The sequence below is a fragment of the Eschscholzia californica genome, unplaced genomic scaffold (assembly GCF_041429995.1).
Source record: "Eschscholzia californica isolate CP2 unplaced genomic scaffold, dmEscCali1.0.p SCAF_6, whole genome shotgun sequence".
Lineage (NCBI taxonomy): Eukaryota > Viridiplantae > Streptophyta > Magnoliopsida > Ranunculales > Papaveraceae > Eschscholzia > Eschscholzia californica.
The window spans coordinates 26,681,012-26,698,953 of NW_028238483.1; the positions used below are offsets into that span (position 1 = coordinate 26,681,012).

General features: G+C 37.5%; 4 protein-coding genes across 21 annotated transcripts; 2 read left to right on the forward strand and 2 right to left on the reverse strand.

Moving 5' to 3' along the window:
* Positions 1-751: 751 nt before the first annotated feature.
* Positions 752-3,459, forward strand: LOC147533002 (putative amidase At4g34880). Of its 2 annotated transcripts, none has more exons than XM_086645943.1 (7): positions 752-1,189; positions 1,303-1,361; positions 1,470-1,910; positions 1,992-2,206; positions 2,309-2,569; positions 2,671-2,866; positions 2,948-3,459. In XM_086645943.1, the coding sequence occupies exons 2-7, from the start codon at positions 1,314-1,316 to the stop codon at positions 3,332-3,334; spliced, it is 1,548 nt and encodes a 515-aa protein (XP_086502069.1). In that variant the 5' UTR covers positions 752-1,189; positions 1,303-1,313; the 3' UTR covers positions 3,335-3,459. The 2 variants fall into 2 exon arrangements, with proteins under 2 accessions (XP_086502069.1, XP_086502070.1); XM_086645944.1 differs by having other exon boundaries at positions 888-1,134.
* A 156-nt stretch (positions 3,460-3,615) lies between these two features.
* Positions 3,616-8,889, reverse strand: LOC147533003 (Tetratricopeptide repeat (TPR)-like superfamily protein). Of its 15 annotated transcripts, XM_086645927.1 has the most exons (5): positions 6,447-8,810; positions 5,187-6,158; positions 4,644-5,084; positions 4,196-4,531; positions 3,634-4,090 (listed from the first exon to the last, which is right to left on the reverse strand). In XM_086645927.1, exon 1 carries the CDS (start codon positions 8,689-8,691, stop codon positions 6,724-6,726), a length of 1,968 nt encoding a protein of 655 aa, XP_086502053.1. In that variant the 5' UTR covers positions 8,692-8,810; the 3' UTR covers positions 3,634-4,090; positions 4,196-4,531; positions 4,644-5,084; positions 5,187-6,158; positions 6,447-6,723. The 15 variants fall into 15 exon arrangements, with proteins under 15 accessions (XP_086502067.1, XP_086502059.1, XP_086502056.1 ...); XM_086645941.1 differs by having other exon boundaries at positions 3,616-5,084; positions 5,882-6,158; positions 6,447-6,591; positions 6,689-8,872; XM_086645933.1 differs by lacking the exon at positions 4,644-5,084 and having other exon boundaries at positions 3,616-4,531; positions 5,882-6,158; positions 6,447-6,591; positions 6,689-8,810.
* Positions 4,213-6,346, forward strand: LYK4 (protein kinase family protein / peptidoglycan-binding LysM domain-containing protein). Its single transcript, XM_086645942.1, has one exon. It carries the CDS (start codon positions 4,213-4,215, stop codon positions 6,175-6,177), a length of 1,965 nt encoding a protein of 654 aa, XP_086502068.1. The 3' UTR covers positions 6,178-6,346.
* An 862-nt stretch (positions 8,890-9,751) lies between the features above and the next one.
* LOC147533005 (protein DA1-related 1-like) lies at positions 9,752-16,383 on the reverse strand. Of its 3 annotated transcripts, XM_086645946.1 has the most exons (14): positions 16,303-16,383; positions 15,542-15,684; positions 15,355-15,446; positions 14,091-14,244; positions 13,755-13,845; positions 13,258-13,402; positions 12,605-12,725; positions 12,362-12,445; positions 11,635-11,754; positions 11,312-11,524; positions 11,149-11,214; positions 10,940-11,055; positions 10,348-10,406; positions 9,752-10,270 (listed from the first exon to the last, which is right to left on the reverse strand). In XM_086645946.1, exons 4-14 carry the CDS (start codon positions 14,199-14,201, stop codon positions 9,942-9,944), a joined length of 1,455 nt encoding a protein of 484 aa, XP_086502072.1. In that variant the 5' UTR covers positions 14,202-14,244; positions 15,355-15,446; positions 15,542-15,684; positions 16,303-16,383; the 3' UTR covers positions 9,752-9,941. The 3 variants fall into 3 exon arrangements, with proteins under 3 accessions (XP_086502072.1, XP_086502071.1, XP_086502073.1); XM_086645945.1 differs by lacking the exon at positions 16,303-16,383 and having other exon boundaries at positions 15,542-16,246; XM_086645947.1 differs by lacking the exons at positions 15,355-15,446; positions 16,303-16,383 and having other exon boundaries at positions 15,542-15,961.
* Between the last annotated feature and the right edge of the window lie 1,559 nt (positions 16,384-17,942).

Consider the following 17,942-nt stretch of genomic DNA (forward strand, 5'->3'; position numbering starts at 1 on the left):
TTTGAGCATAGTTGGCCTCTTTATTTAATGTGCTCATATTTTCTCGTTGCTCCGGGTGTCCGAAGATGAATGGGTCAGGCCCATCTGTCATTCAGTTCATGGGCTTGGTTACCTCGTTGGCCCATTAATCGTGGATTTGTAGGGACGCTCTTGATGACAGATTTTGGTCCATACAGTTGTAAGTAAATATATGAATTTGAATAGAGCTCCTGTGAAGTAAGGCAGGTGGAGAAGATGATGGGAAGAACTATGAATATGTCTTGTTTCAAATCATTTTTATAACTTTTCGTGATTGATGGTACATAAAAGACGTTCTTTAAGGTGACAGATTGACTAGGAGAACCAAGTTTAACATTACCAATGTTTTGCACGGGTAATAAGAATCCATTTCCATTACGGAGGATTCATAAGTAGTCTCGTTTGGTTGATATGCTGCAAATGACAGATATATCATTAGGCGGAAAATTGTAATGTTCAAGTACCCTGGAGGACGACCAGAAATTTGGCATACAACTTGTGGAGAGGTAAACTGAGTTGGAGAGCCAAGGAGTGGACAATGAGAGGGAAAATAAGATCTGGTCATATAGAACAGTTTTTCCAGTCACCCAAATAGAGACAATATTTATGATAGATTGATTGTTGATGTAAATAGGATGTCGAAAACCTATCAAATAGGCCGAAACCTATACCTCGCGAGCTCAACGGTTATTTGTGCTCCACCTTAACTCAAAAATAAGCTCAAATATACCACACATGAGATTAGTGCCACATGGGAAATTGCTACCAAATTTATTTAACTCAAGAAAGAGACCATGAGATCAAGGGATCATGGTTATAACAAATATCAACTGTATAAATAAAAGTTAGTTAAGACAGTTACAACTGTAAACTTGTTGATGACTCAAAACTAGAAAAAAACTGTATAAATAAGTCTCCAACTACAGAAGTTTCCTGTTATCAAGACTGTGAGTTTTATCAATTTGGTACTGATAAAGCTCTGATCGAATCTTCTTTTTCTGTAGGACTTCATACATTTCACCTCCTTAAACCCATTCAGATTCAGTTCAAGCTCTTGATCTAATCTGACTGACTAGCAGTAGAAGTAATCCAATCAAGAAGAGGAAGAAGAAGAAAGTAAGTAACTTTTCATCAACTCCCTGGTTTCACTCAGACTAGTTTTGCATTGAAGGTGAAATTATGATCCATTATGCCCACTTCTTGTTTCCTTTCCTTTCTTCTTTTCTGATTTAACCGATTATAATCCAAGTTCTTGAGATTGATAAGTTTTAATTGCATGATCAGAAGTGATTATCATGGATCCAAGAAAAACAATCACTGATTCCTCAAGAACTACATTTAAGGTTGGTATTTAGATTTAATCACAAGTTTTTTAGGTAATCAATTAGTTTTCATATTAATAATCACTATCACTAATCTAACATTGTTCTTGCTGGGTTTCTTGCTAAAAGATTGATGAAGCAACCATTGAGGAGATCCAATTAGCATTTCAAAGAAATGAACTCACATCGAAAGAACTAGTCCAATATTATTTGGATGCCATTGAGAAGCAAAAAGACATACTTTTTGCAGTAATTGAGGTGAACCCAGATGCCCTGGCACTAGCTGAGAAGGCCGATAATGATCGGAAACTTCCAGGAGGAGGAGGAGATGGAATGCTTCAAGGAATTCCAGTTTTGCTTAAGGACAACATTGCTACTAAGGATAAACTCAACACAACAGCAGGTTCCTATGCACTTCTTGGATCCAATGTTCCTCGAGATGCAGAAGTTGTATACAGGTTAAGGCAAGCCGGGGCGATTATATTAGGTAAAGCTGGGCTTACTGAGTGGTCTAATGCTCGATCCTCACGATGCCCTGATGGCTGGAATGCAAGAGGTGGTACTGTTCAAGTGAGTAAAGTTCGATACTAGTTTAGTCCTTTTAACTACAAATATCTTGGCTTCTTAGCTTGTTTTATTATTTTGTCTCAGAACCCATATGTGCTTGCACCAAAAGCCAGTGGTTCTAGTACAGGATCTGCAGTTAGTGTTGCAGCTAATCTTGTAACCGTTTCTCTTGGCACTGAAACCATGGGCTCAATCTTGTCACCGTCGGGCGTTAATTGTGTTGTGGGTATTAAACCAACTGTGGGTCTAACAAGTAGGTCTGGAGTCATACCTTATAGTCTTAGACAAGACAGTGTTGGGTAAGCATCATTTTGTTCTTGGTTCTTCTTCTTACATTAGCTCTGCTTTTTCAACTTTTGTATCAAATGAGACTAGAAGTTTATAAATTTATTATTCGGCAGTCCTATCGGCAGGACAGTTTCCGACACTGTCCATGTATTAGATGCAATTGTGGGCTTCGACCCAAGGGACGAGATAACAAAAGAAGCTTCAAATTTTATTCCATCTGGTGGGTACAAGCAATTTTTAAAACTTGATGGACTCAAGGGTAAGAGACTAGGAAATTTGTTGGATTACTACAAGATCATTGATCGTGCTAACGAATTAGATGATTCTCCAATTTCCAATAAGGATGAATTTCTTGAACATTGTTCTACTTTAAGGTAAAACTAATCTTTCTTGCCATTTATACATATTTCTTTATCTTTATCGGTATTATTTGCAATAGAAATGATGTTTCTTTGTTTGGATAACTCTATTATAGACGAAATGGAGCTGTCGTCATAGATGTTGAGATACCCAATTTCCGCCGCATCGACTCTAAAATGTTTGATAAGATGAGTACTGCTGTTGCATATGAGCTCAAACGCGATCTTAATATTTACTTGTCCAACTTGGCTCGATCTGAAATCAGAACGCTAGCAGATATTATCACCTATAACAGAGCTCATCCTAAAGAGGTAACTTCACAGTTACAAATATCTATTTTATTTCTGTGCTTGTGTTCTTTTTTACAAGCAAATGCTTTCATGTTTTTGCAGGAGCAATTAAGCAACTATGGTCAAGGCTGGTTCATAGAATCACAGAATACAACGATACCGAGTACTGAGTATGAACGAGCAATCATAAAATTGGTGACATCGAAGAGGGTATTTGAGAAGTTAATGGATGATTACGATCTTGATGCGTTGGTGGCTCCAGTGTCATCTTCCGACCTTTTCTTCTCGATCGGAGGGTACCCAGCGATAAGTGTGCCTGCGGGGTTTAACAATAAAATGCCATTTGGAATTTTGTTCGGTGGACGAAAAGGATCAGAGCAGAAACTGATTGAGATTGCCTATGCATTTGAACAAGCAACCAAGATTAGAAAGCCACCACCAGACATTGTTTCTTTTGTAAGTCGGAACACAAATCTATTTGAGGTTTGAATTAAATCTGAGTCAAATTAAGAATGTTAATGTCTGTCCGACTCGTCTGAATGGGAAACTTGGGCTAATTACCGTCCTGTTGATTTAAACGAGTCAAATAAATCAGATTCAGATATTGAGACAAATAAGCTCCATGCTTTTTTCGTTTTCTTTTGACAAGTTTGTGAAATGTCCCTATTTTGAGCCATTTCTTCTCCTACAACTTGTGGGAGTTGAGAGGAAATAAATGATGGAAAGATAAGTTCTAGTAGTTGACTTTCAGAAAATCAAAAGATATAAACTTTTTAAACAAACTAATATTATCGAAAATTAGCTATTTGAATTTGATAATCCACTAGTGTCATTATCAATACACAAATTGAATAAAAAAACAAAAGAAACCTATCTTTTTAACAACCATACCTTTGACCATTTATTTTGAACAATTAAAGTTGCATTGAACATTCCTACCCACCAAATTCTCAAATATACAAGTTTCAATTATTATTAGCAGGAACATCGAACACGACCTCATCCATCGAACCTTGACAGCTCTCCTACCCGTTCTGGTCAACCATACGATTACAGAAAGGATCTAGTACTTACCCATTTAAGCTCCCAAAATCGACAATTCACTTTCCATTATGATTGAATTCAGACCCACCAGTCCCTGTCCAATTGATATTTTGCACTTCTGCCATAATATCTCATTCATAGTTCTGACTTCTTCAATTCTTTCTTTTCTTTTTTGTTTCTTTAAGAGTTGTATCTTACGTCCTCTCGCCCGTAATATAGATTGACAGAGATATACGAGGTCAAATTCTGAAGTTCAAGAAGAAAGAGTTTCCAACTAATATTGCTTTCAGGATTCTAAGATCATACCTCTAATATTTCTTTGAATGGATCTGCAATTGATAATCTCTTTCTTGGTTTTCTCTCTCATCATTTCTTTCTCGACTAGAACTTATGGACAGCAGCCATATGTTGGTCAGGCCCCGACGGATTGTGATAATATGCATAACTCAACCTCAGCACTTGGGTATACCTGTAATGGACAAGCTAAAAGTTGTCAAGGTTACCTTATCTTCAGATCTATACCACCATATAATACTGTTTCATCCATTTCTAGACTTTTGGCTTCAAACGAATCTCAGCTCTCTCAGATTAACTCAGTTTCAGAGACATCAACTTTTGAAACAAACAAAGAGGTTATTGTTCCTGTCAAATGTTCTTGTTCAGGTCAGTATTATCAATCAAATTCATCTTACGTTACAGCCGTATCAGATAATTACTTCGTAATTGCAAATAACACCTATCAAGGTCTCTCAACCTGTCAAACTCTTATAAATCAAAACAAGATTCCGGCTAGAAACTTGATCCAAGGTGTTAGAATTTTAGTTCCTCTTAGATGTGCTTGTCCTACAAAAAACCAAACCAACAAAGGTGTGAAGTATTTATTGAGTTATATAATCGCTTCTGGTCAATACGTTTCTCTCATAAGCGAAAGGTTTGGTGTGGAGAGCGCGGCAACTCTTGAAGCTAATGAGCTCTCTGAAGATAGTAACATTTACCCATTTACCACTCTACTTGTTCCTCTGCAAAATCCACCATCAAATCTTCAAACCATAGTACCACCGCCTCCACCACCTCCACCACCATTTTCCACCCAACCTCCTTCATCGGGTAAGAAAAAGACTGGGGTTTATATTATTATAGGAGTAGTTGCAGGTTCGACTATCCTACTGATTTTGTCCATTATTCTGTTTTGCTTCTGCAAGCATAAGAATAGAATCATCAAACCCGACCAAAATATCGTCTCAGAAAGCTTTGAAAGCTATGAGAAACCACAAGAAAAGAATACAGAAGAAGATACCCAAGAGTTTCTTGACAGTATATCTGCAATAGCACAATCACTAAAAGTTTACAAATTTCAAGAGCTGCAGTCTGCAACAGATAATTTCAGCCCTAACTGCTTGATTCAAGGCTCTGTTTATCGGGGTATCATTAATGGACACTTGGCTGCTATTAAGGAGATGAATGGAGATGTTTCAAAGGAATTAAATGTACTCAACCAGATCAACCATTTCAATCTGATCAAGCTTTCGGGTGTTTGTTTCAGCGAGGGTCGATGGTATCTCGTGTACGAGTACGCTGTGAATGGATCTTTGAGTGATTGGATATTTTACGATATAAATTCAACGAACGTCTTGAGCTGGACGGAGAGAGTACAAATTGGTTTAGATGTGGCTACGGGTCTTAACTATCTCCATAGCTATGCTAATCCTTCACATGTTCACAAGGATATAAATAGCAGCAATATTCTTCTCGATAGTGATTTCAGAGCCAAAGTTGCAAATTTTGGTTTAGCAAGGTCGACAGAAGGGCTGGAGAATGAGTTTGCATTAACAAGACATATAGTTGGAACAAAAGGATACATGGCACCGGAATATCTCGAACATGGTCTGGTATCATCAAAGCTTGATGTTTATGCTTTCGGTGTTGTGATGCTAGAGATGGTTACAGGTAAAGAAGCATCTCTTGACTATAAAGCAAAAGACGTACTCTCACCTGAAACTTTAGTAACCTTGCTCGCCGAGGATAATTCCAAAGAAAGGCTGAAGGACTTCATAGATCCTTCCCTTCAAGAGAAATATCCTTTGGAGCTTGCTCTACAGATAGCCAGACTGGTGGAGGGTTGCTTAAGGAGGGATCCAGCTGTTCGGCCGAATATGGGTGACATTGTTCAGTTTCTGTCCAAAATTTTAGCTACTTCAATGACTTGGGAATCAATAAATAATACGTCTGAAAGCCATAATTTTGTTTCTTCTGCTAGCGAGACCTCTACCTGGAAGAGAGAGAATTAAAATATCTGAGTACTTGGAAAATAAATTTCTCATTGTTCAATATAAATTTCAGGTTTTACATACTTCTTCATTTCAGTGACATTACTAGCTACTGCACTAGTTTACAACTAGATTCCTCTATTGTTCGAATAAAATTTTTAAAAGTTCAAATTATTTACTTGTAAGCAAATATACTGAAAAGGGTACATTAGTCACAAACATGAGCAAGTGTCTGACTTTCCTTCTTTGATAAAAGTTGCAAAAGTGGTTGTGTAGACAGGAAAAGGTACCTAAGGAGAGACAAAGCTCATTGGCGCAACACTGATGACACTGTCCAGTCTCTGTCAGGAGTCAGGACTCTTATCCACTTCAAAGATTTGTGATTTCATAAATTACACTCCGAGTGTCGTAATTTAGCATCTTCTCGTAATATCTCTAAACAATGTGGGAGCGCACATAAACGTAAAAACTTAATTCCATGAATGATTATAGTAAGCTGCAAGCTATGCACAAGACTCAGATCAGACCATACCACAAGTGGTTGAGAAGTCACCCTAATAACTCAAACTAATCACCATTTGCTTTGAAGCTATTGAAGTATATATGATAAACCCTCGTGAGATCAGCAGCACACACAGTCCACACATGCCCAGGCAACGCAAGCTGGAGCGCATCTTTGAACTCCTCACTTTTCTCCTCCACAAAAGCTGCTTCTCTCAACTTTCCTTCTTTCCACAAACTTTTAACCAGCAGTGCTTTAGTGGAAGTATCTGGTGTCAAATTCAAGTTCCTCATATCCTCAAAAACCCTTAGTGCCAAAGCTGCTCTATCCCTCTTACAATAAGCACGAATCAGAATTCTAAACATATATGCATCTGGGTTTAAACCACTCTGCCTTACCATCCCAAAAAGCTTCTGAACTGTTCTCAAATCTCCTTCTAAAGCGAAATGCTGAATCAACCCAGTATAAGTCTGGATGTCTGGTAGTATACCAGATAAAATCATCTCTTCAAGTAAATCCATGACATCTAAACCTCTTTTGCACTTGATCAATGTCCTAAACAATGATGAATATAACAACATCATATTGGACTTTGAAATTGGGCCAGTAATTGACTCAACTTCACTGAATACTTTTAAAGCAGCATCGGGTTTCTTTGAAAGGCCATAGAAATCAATTATCAATCTTACAGTGCTAAATGATAATCGAATTCTTTCTCCTTTTATCTTCGAAATGAGCTCATCTACCAATTCAACATGCCCTTGGCGTGCTAAAATTGATATCATCCTCGATACTGTGTACACATCGTGAGTGAATTCCCCAGGCTGGTGGGCTACCCACCAAAAGAATTTCCAAGCTGTCTCAGCTTTCCTGAAACTCCTAAGAACCTTACAAACTAATCTAGTAGTCCACACGAATTTCGCACCTTCCAGTGCTGAAACCTCGTCGGGATTCCAATCACTCAATGCGCTTGCCAAAGCACTCGGGTCCAACCATGGCTTCAAGTGAACTCCATGACTAACGACTTCACCATCATTTTCATTCTCGAATTCATCTTCATCTTCGCTACTATCAACAGAAACCCCCACATTTCCAACTCTCTCGTCTGGCAACAATTCTCTCATAAACTCTTCCGTCTCCTCCAAATATCCAGCCTCCCTCATACAATTCAACGAAACCAACATACCACGACCCGGCAAAATTCCATCTTTTTTCATTTCCTTAAGTAATGTCTTAACCACGTCAAACCTTTCAATTTTGATAAACCCCTCTGTCATAATTGAGTATTGCTTCAATGTCCGTTTGATTCTCATCTTAGGCAATATATCAAACACTTCAAGTGCATCATCCAGTTTTCCAGATGTCACAAGATGATCAATCATAACTGTGTAAGTCCTCGAATTAGGGTTTGCACCTTCATCAACCATCCTAGAAAACATCTCTACGGCATCAAAGTTCTTACCTTTAGTTGCATAAAGACTCATTAATAAGTTAAATGACATGGTACAAGGATGTTTCTTTGACTCAGAGAGAACAAGTCTATACTCATTCCAAACTCTTATTGCTGAGTCAAGGTCACCAACAATGGCATTGAATCTGAGCATGTCCATGAAACTAACCCTAGCAACATCTGTAAACTCGCCGGCGTTAATGGAATTAATTAAGGAATGGAGTTCGGAAGTTCGATTGGATTTGGCTAGGGTTTTGGTGATTGCGTGGAGAGTGGGTTGAGAAAGGGAGAAAGTGGGGATGGTTTTTTTGAGGGTATCAAGGAGAGAGAGGGCTGAGTCAGGGGAAGGAGCTGAACGGAGGGAATGAGTTAGAACGAACGAGTCGAAAGAAGGATGGGTTAAAAGTTGGGAAAGGTGAGAAAGAGGGGAAGTGGAACGGAGAGCGAGTCGGAATGAATCGATGAGTTTGGCTCGTTGAAGGTAGAGGGAGACTCGGTTATTAGTAGTAGAGAAGAAGCAAGTAAGAGAGTTGCAGGAGTTGATTCTAGTCGAGAAGACGAACAAGCGCAGTAGATGATGCATCGACTCTTCTTCTTCTTCTTCCTCTCTCTTGTCCTCTCTTTTCTCTTTCGCCGAGCGATCAGAGCACCGTCTGAACTGGGTTTATGGGGGGTTTACCGGTACTGGTGTGAACCAGTTCCGGCGGGTCAATATTTCCCGGTACGATCCGGATCAGGTATTCAGGTACCCAAATTATGAGACCATTATAATATTAGGGCCGACCGGACCAATTTCCAAGCGTCAACAGTCAAGACCCATTAGGCCATTACTCACCTGCACCCGACAACCCGATTAGACCTATCAGGTAGGGGTGTACTCGAATCGAGCATATAACGAGCTAGACTCGACTATTGCTCGTGTTCGACTCGAAGATTAACGAGTACGAGTTTAACACGAGCTCAAAACCATGCTCGTTTATATAAATGAGTCGAGCTTGATCATACTTTAGTATATCCCGAACTACTCGTGAAGACGTGAACAACTCGTTTAACATACTATCTATAATAGTGTAGTTCATAATTATGTATTTATATTTAAACTTGTACATGGAATACCAACCATGAAAAGATTATTGGAAAATGAATCATTAATCATCGTTGTTGTAAGTGACAAATGATCGAAGTACTTTGAGAAACAAGAAACAATGCGAGCTCGAGCTCTTTCAAAAATATACGAGTCGAACTCGAGAAAGTGGGTAGTTACTCGACCGAGCTCGAGCTTAAGCAAACAATCAAAATCAGTAGCGTTTGATTGTTTTTGACGACGACTTTTACATAAATTTAATGAAGTCCTCATCATCTAAACTTTTGTATTTAGGAATTGGTCTAACAGGTATGTTTTCAGAAGACTAGAAGAGAGAAGAAGGTTCAATTCTTGGAAAATTGACTAAACTGAAACTTAATTGAGAGACAAATATCTAACTTTGAAGTTCTTTTTATCCAAAAGATTCAAATGTGTATTTGGACAGTCTCCCCATCCAAGGTTAGATTCAGACATTAGATGAACAGATGCGGCAAACGGTAATCTATGTAGCTTGAGGACAATGTTTATTGCCTTGTTTTTGGACTACCAAGAACAAAAAGAAGAAAAACAAATCATAATCGCGTCGATATATTAATATTCAAATTTAGACATCCCAACTAGGGAAGGTAAGTGTTATGTAACAAGAGAACATATAATCGGTAACATGTATACAAAGAAATGTTCTTTTTTTCTTATTCATGAATCATGAGTCTAATCTTATGATCTTTTATTCAGGACTTTGTTTCTCTTCAGTATGGAAAAGTACCAGTCAACTTAATATGATCAAGGGTTGGCCTAAGACCATACTTGAGCACAGCTTCATTCCCAATCCTAAACCCATCTCCATATGCAGGGGAAGTATCAGATTCAATCTGGTGTTTGAAAAAATCGCCAAGTTTCTTCTCGAATTTAGATCGACTGCCTTTCTTTGATGTGGTCGAAGATGATGAAGAAGAAGAAGCAGATGAACTTGATGCTATGTTGCTACCAGAGCCTGATATGATCTCTGATTCAAGCCACATGTGAGCAAGAACTTGACATATACCTTCTTCAACCTCAGGACTAAGGGTTCGATAACCTGTAAACCCATCAAATATATGTAATATGGAATTTTGAAATCGAAAGGTGAAGATTAGGTATAGGATAAGGAAGTACCTTGAAGGCGCAACCATGCGTGCATCAACTCATGAGCAAGAATCGACCCGGTTAGCAATCTATAAGCAAGCAGAGAGATTCTTTGTCACACGTTGTACTATATCTTTTTCCGTAACACCACTTGGTAGAAAACTAGTAGTAATATGGATACTCCATTTCAGTTTTTCTCTTTTCGTACCGAATAGTAGATACTCATGTTGGACACTCTTCTAGTCACTTCAGTGGGTATCATGTGGACACTCTTCTAGTCACTTCAGTGGGTATATTGTGGACACTCTTCTAGTCACTTGGACATAATCATGTTGAGACCACCGAACGAATACTAGGTTTACATCATGTATGAATGATACAAAATACTAACTTGGACGTTAAAATTATAAGATAAATAGGCAAGAAAAATACATTTCTATGGTTATATCCCCATTTTGGCCTTTTTCATTTCACTGTTTCAGACACCTTGCACAGTTATCAGATTACTGATACTCGTGAGCATGTCCTTGTCAGAAGCAGCTACTTTTAACCGTTAACGGAAGTTCAGGGTTCAAATCACAAATTCTAAAGTTGATGAAGGAATGGAGAGAGGAAAGATTACCTAGGGAGCCCATACAAGATGAGAATTGCTGTCACCTCACAACGGCGAGTCAACCTATACGGTTCTGTTATCATGTCAAAGATTCTTCCAGCTCCAATTTTTGGTCTCCTCAAAATCTGGTTTTTAGTAGGGAAAGAACTATAATATACCGAGTCTTTTCTCAGGTAAATCCGTAAATGAGAAAACTAATAATCTAGAGAAATTCTTACAGTGCTGATTGTCTGTTCCTCCGACAAACAAAGCCCTCTAGTCTCAGGCATGTGGTGATGACCCCCCTACACAAAACAAAAAAAAAAATCTATTATGAAACAAAGACAAAGAAGCACAAAAGTTTTCGCTACGAACGTAACTGATTCTCTGAAGTAAGCTTACAGATTTTTCTCCTTCCATGGCCTCATTTAGGGCTGATCTCTCAACCAAGAGTAATGGAACTTGTTGCTCCACTTTCATATTTAAACCTTCATAAAATTCTTTGATATCAAAGTAAAGTGGTTGGCATTCATTGGTATCCATGATTGCAGAATCTAGACACTCCAAACAGAGCTTTCGACCGTCATCGAGGGAGATGTACTTTATGTCTCTCGGCTTCAGATCATTAGAAAGATGATTTCAGATATTATCAACTATGAGTTAAATCATCGTGTTTATTGGCAAGAGACAATGTGTATTTTGGTGATAAAGCAGGTCGTACTTACTTCCATTCTTTCACAGCTACAGCATCGTGGAGTTCCATCATGCTCATGGGAAGGACAATATTTTTGGACCCAAAAAGGGTGAGCCCTATATTCTATAAGACCGGCAGTATTGGTTGGAATCTGTAGGAAATAATTAAAAGCATTCAACAGGGACCTGAATGAGACAGCAGCGATTCAATATATCCAGGAGAACACAAATGAAGCTAAGTGTGAGGCTAGGCCCACTCGGACATAGGATGTTTCAAGAGAGAGAATATAATAGCAAGGACATCACCACTCAATACCAATTGGTTTTTGAGGTGAATGTCTACCAACCTAATGTGGTATCAGCTAGGCCGAGACATGAAAGGCCTGAAACTAACACATGCTTCATGTCACACAACAAAGAGACACATGATAGACTCAAAGAACGCCAAAGGTGAGGGGTGTATGAGAACAGTCCCGCGGGAACAAAGGGAAGTCTCAAGACCTTAATATCTTAAGCATTCCAATCATTTCCAATTGGTTCTGGGTTGGATGCCCACAAACTCAATAATAAATAAATACCAACATCAACACGTCATCCTTAATATCTTAAGGTGGTAAGTTTTTACACTAAAACTACTGGAGACATGAGTAGAATTGATGAAATACTATATTATCTCTCCCTTTCCCCGGTTCTGTTGAGATTTCATTTCATTAAAAGAAGCATAATAGAACATTGCTTTGAACGAAGATAGTTACATACAAAGTGCTTGCAGACATCACATTTTGGGTGATAGTGCTCCTTATAGCAAGCTTTGTGATAAGGGTAATTGCCAGACATAGAGAACTGCATTAAAAGAAAATGATGTAAGATCAGCCAAGGTCCAGCAACTTTTTAATGTCTCCTTGTCAGTAAAATTACCATCAAGAGAAGAAAAGAATCTGCTTATAGTTCAGCCAAGTTATGCGTTCTCGAACCAACACAAGAAGGAGCTAGTTTCCGCACCTCATAATCAGAAATAGACTGATTGCAAGCACGGCAGCGAAAACATTCTGGATGCCAAACTGCACCCATGCAACTCAAGAACCGTCCATGACCAATCTCAGTATTGCAGCCCGCACAAACCCTAGACGAGATTTATTCATAAACCAAGTAAGATTTAGAGAATTACTACATATAAAAATGGTACTCCTAATATTTTTTTTGTTTTAGAAACAGAAATTTCTATTTGATACTCAGATACTTGTCCAACACAGACACTTCTATAGGAATAATGTGATGTTTTGTACATCTTGTTTGTACTTGGGCAAAATCGTATTAGGTCCATGAAACTTCACACTAGTTTAATGTTGTTCACTTGTTGGTGTATAATATAACATGGGTAACCCAAAAGTAAAAAAATTGGAAGTTAAAATGAATGATCAAATGATTAAGAGAAGATAATATGTGATAAGCATGTGTCCTCACTTCAACATATTATAGTTTGTTGTATCGAACAAACACTCCTTAGCAAAGTCGGATATTGATACTCATACAATAGAAACCTTGACGAGTTAGGTGTGCAAATTTTGGTCAAGACTGGTAATAGATAAACATAGGAAAATAGCAAGTATAGCATATATTAAATATTAAAGAAGTCAAATTGAAACTACTTCTACCTGAAACCTGTCACAAAGGGGAATGGCATAGGTTGAAACATATTGCCATTCGGTATATTGGCACTACGAGGAGGAGACTCTGTGTTCAAACTTTCTTGTAGAGCTCGTGCAAGTTGTTCATCTTCCTCCAAATGAGACCCAGTATCTAGAAAATAAATTACAACGATATAAAAAACTTACGACCATCACTACATTATAATTATCCCTAAGCACAGACCAATTATCCAATGAAAAGCTAAAACTTCTCATTACGGATTGATCGCGGAAATATTCGGGCATAGGCTATTAATTTCAACTACTACAGCATACACAGTTTAAGGCTTGATTGCTTGAGTTAATAAGGATTCATAAAATCTTAATGGCGTTTCTATTAAATCTTCTCCAATGTACTCATCTACTACTACATTTCCCAGCTTAAGGCTTCATTACTAGAGTGATGTCAATAGTTACAAAATTTTAGGAGCATCAACTTTTAGTTTGTTAACCAAAATACTCACCAATTACATTTTTCCCTTTTTGCTCTTGTTCTGAGAGGGAAAGTGCGATAGCGCGATCTATGTCTTCATCCGCGAAATCAGACCAGGTATCCTGCATTCAAGTGGTCCACATGTTAATAGCGCAAGAACAAGATATAGGAATCTTCGTACAAATGCAGCATATGTTCGCCATCTATCAGCGATATAATGGGATCATGCAAGGAAATAAGGACCAAAAATAACTAAAGCAGAATTATCATCTGTCGAACTTTAGAATGTTTACTCTGAAAATAATAACATATTTGCTATCCGGCTAAAAGGATACTCTGATCACAAGAGAGTAGGCACTTAAAATACCACTGGTTGAGCAGGTTCATCCCGAACCCTTTCTTCTTCATATTTCCCATGGTATTGCCCTTCAGAAATTTTGTGGCTGGAACCTTTAAAAATTTTGTTCAGCCAACCCATAAAGTGAGGTATTATTTACTCATATAGTCTGGTACAATTTTCCCTGCATCAGTTAAGAACAAGATAAATTTTACAACTTCTGACAAATATCTGATATGGGAATCTGCATTCATATAAACATTAGAGCTTCCAAATTGGCAAAATTTGAAAACTATTTGCAAGTTATGTAACTTTTTATCCACAATGATTGGGTATAAACGCGTTACTTATACTGAACCAGAGAATTTGGTAGACATATGATGGAGACAAACTGCCCAATTATAGATTGTGAGCGAGAATTAAAAGATCATTTGCCTCGGACAACAGATAAAACTCTGCATAATGAAAAGATGAACCAGAAGCTTGAAACCTGCTATGAACAAGCCGAGACATCAAAATCTCTCCCTCATATTTACCTTAGATCAGTTTTACATTTACCTTGTCACCACTGTGGGTTTTTCATTTCTCCAATATTAGCTAAATAGCCTATCCCCCTAGCGGCTACTAAGTTTTACCAAACCAATGAAAATTAGATAGAGTCAAAGAAACTAACAGCATAAGCACACCGTATCAATTGCCACCTTAAGATTCTATGTACTCTCTTAGTAGATATTTTAACTACAATATACAGAAATGGAGTAACTTCTAGTCATGGAAGTAGATAAATGAGTTCAATAAACAACTTATCTTATACTGAAAAGTTCTAGTCCCAGTTCTTTCAAACTTGCCTCACTAAACACTTTAGTGACAAAAATATAGCAAAAAAAACTATAAAAATACTTGAGAACAAATTTCCTTCTGGAAGATCATTCAAAGGAAAACATAATTACAGACCCAGACTTCATTCCCTCATAAACAACTTCATAGTGTAATGCCACCTCGAACGCCATGAGCGAAAACCGGATATGAGTGACTACATATTCGCTTCCTCAAAAAGAACAAAAAGCAGTTCAACTAGAGTGATCCGAGACTTGACTCATCGAACAAGTTATGTATATCCTATATAAACCGGCTTGACTATAACAGGGGCCGAGCATGGAAAAAGAAACCCCAATATAATCTCAGTCCAAACTAATTAAGCAAACTGGATGAAAAATGTTTATCCTCAATAGATGAAAGTGAATGCACTTCATGAGAAGCGAAATCGTGTTAAAGGAGTTACATCCATACTTACAATTCTAATAGGAATGAGAAAGGGACTATGTCACTTCAAACTCTTTTCAAAAACTTCAACCAAGCATTTGATCAACAAGATTCCTTTATGATCTAAGCAACAACATAGGATTGCTTTAGAAATGTCACCCAACCAAAAAACATCATACCAATTTATATTGATAGCATTTGATCCAATATAAGCTTACCTTGAACAGATTGAGAGTCTACAGAGAAAGATGAAGAAGAAGTAACCCAGTTCAGATAAAGGTGAGTATTGTTGGGAGTAAGATTGAGGATGATCCTTATTCCCCAACACACATCCAATTCCTTCCAATGGGTAGAAGATCAACTATACCAGAAATGATTTTAGACTGAGAAGAGATGAAGAAGAAAAAAAAAACAGGATCCCTTTATATTATAGCTAGGGAAAACACAGAAAAGAAGAAGAGGACTTCAATTTTAAGCAAATAGTAAAGGTCAAAAGGGAAAAAACCTAATACACCTTGCCTTCAAATTCCTTAAAACCCAAAAAAGGGTTTGAGAGAAAGACTCAAACCCATTAGGGTATTCAAATTTTCACTTATTTTAGATGATGTTTGTTTGCATGTGGGTTTTCTTCTAACTTTTCACCTTTCTTGCAAGAAAGAGTAAAAATGAAAAGTAGCCTTTCTAAACTTCAATTTATTGTTCTCTAAGCTAAGCATCAATGGAAGATTAGGCAGATAACTCAACAAAATTTGACGCTCAAGACCAACCAATAAAGGGTTTTTTTAGAAAGACAATTTCGACTTAAAAGGTGTAAACCAATAAAGAATCAATGAAGAACTAGTCATGGAATAGGATTCCCTACCCACCAACCAAAAGAATTGCAAAGAATCCAAAATTTCAGGTCCCTTTTATGCTTTTTATTCAGCATTTTAGATAAAGGAGTTTAGATTGTCTACCTACCCACAACTTGAAGTTTGACAACAAAGTGTTGTTTGCCAAGTAGTTTGGGCCTTGGGGGAGGATATTATAGGTTCCCCTCCATGGTTTATTGAGCTTTTGTAGCTAGACAGAATAAACTGAATGCATAAATGTAGCCTTGAAGGGAATGAGCGTTGGGCCCAAAACTGGGCCCAAAATATAAACCCAGTCCATTACTGGGTAAATATGTAAACCCAGTCCAAAGGGTCAGACACACACTGAAAATTACCGTGAACCCCTCGATTTTTCATCAAATTTACGAAGCTGCCACCCAGAAATTTACGGAATTGTCACTCTGAAAAATCACGGGATTCTCCACTCCGCGTTTTACTTTCTCTCTCTAATTCTCTTTCCAGATTTATTTCTCTTTATTTATTTAACTAAATCCTAATTTCTCTCCTAATTTAACCAATTTCTAACTAAATTGTTTAACTTACTGGGAATTTAATTTATTAAGAATTTCTTGTGTACTAGACACTTTTGTGCTGAGAATTTTCTGGTTTACCAGAAACTGTTTAATTTACTGGGGATATTCTTGTGTACTAGACACTTTTCGAATTTCTCTTTAGATTTTTCCTATTTTTCCTCTCTCTAAATTTTATTCTTTTTTCATATTTTCTCTCCAGAATTTTCTCTCTCCAATCTTACTACTTTTTGTTTCTCAAAAAGATAGAGATGGCAATAATATAAGAGGTGAGAATATAATCGATTTCGAAATATTTATATATAGAGAGAAAATTTACATATCTTCTTCCTCTGTTTTTCTAAAAGTATTTACAGAATTTTTTTTAGAGAGAGATATTAGAAGTTAATAAAATTTTAGAAAGAGAGAGAGGAAGAAGATAATCAACTTCCTAAGATATTTAGAGAGAGAGGGAGGCTTAATTAATTTAGAGAGATATAGAAGAATAATTAGCGGGATGCTTAATCTTCAAAAATCTTTCAAAAATCTGCCGGGAGGCTTAATTACTTTAGATGAAATCTTTCACAAATCTGGGCGGGAGGCTTAATTTTCGCTAAAACTTTATCCAAAATTTTCAAAATTTGAAAGAAATAGGGAAGAATCATCGGTTTTGAGAAGGTTTTAGAGAGAGAAACAAAAGGAAACAGAGTATTTTGTGGGATTTAGAGTAACGATTTTGAGAGATTTGGGGGTTTAATTCCAGCCTGGGAATTAAATGCTCCCTCTCCATCAGGCTGACATTTGGACCTAAAACACATTTCGGTCCGAGTTTGGGCTGAACGCGTATTGATGGGGCAAAATTTGGACCATTCCCTCATTTTGTGAAATGGATATAGGAGATGATCTGCCAATATCGGCACGACACTTGTATGCAACTAATTATAATTGTCAAAATTTATTTTGGGGCCCCTTCAGTGATGCAATTTTTGTAACTTCAGTCAGATGACCAACTCCGGTCCTAAGAGAAATCCAAACACCTCAAACGATTGGGCATTGCCAGTGTTCGAAAGTTGAGAAATAGTGCCAATGACGGTACTTTCATGATTACAGGTCACTGTTGCACAACTCGAACACTCAATCGAATAAGCGCCATCTATAGTTATTTTGATATCATCTTCGCTAGGGGCGCCCACATCACATCAAAGGTTCTAATTGGGCATTTTGGTCTGGTACCCGAT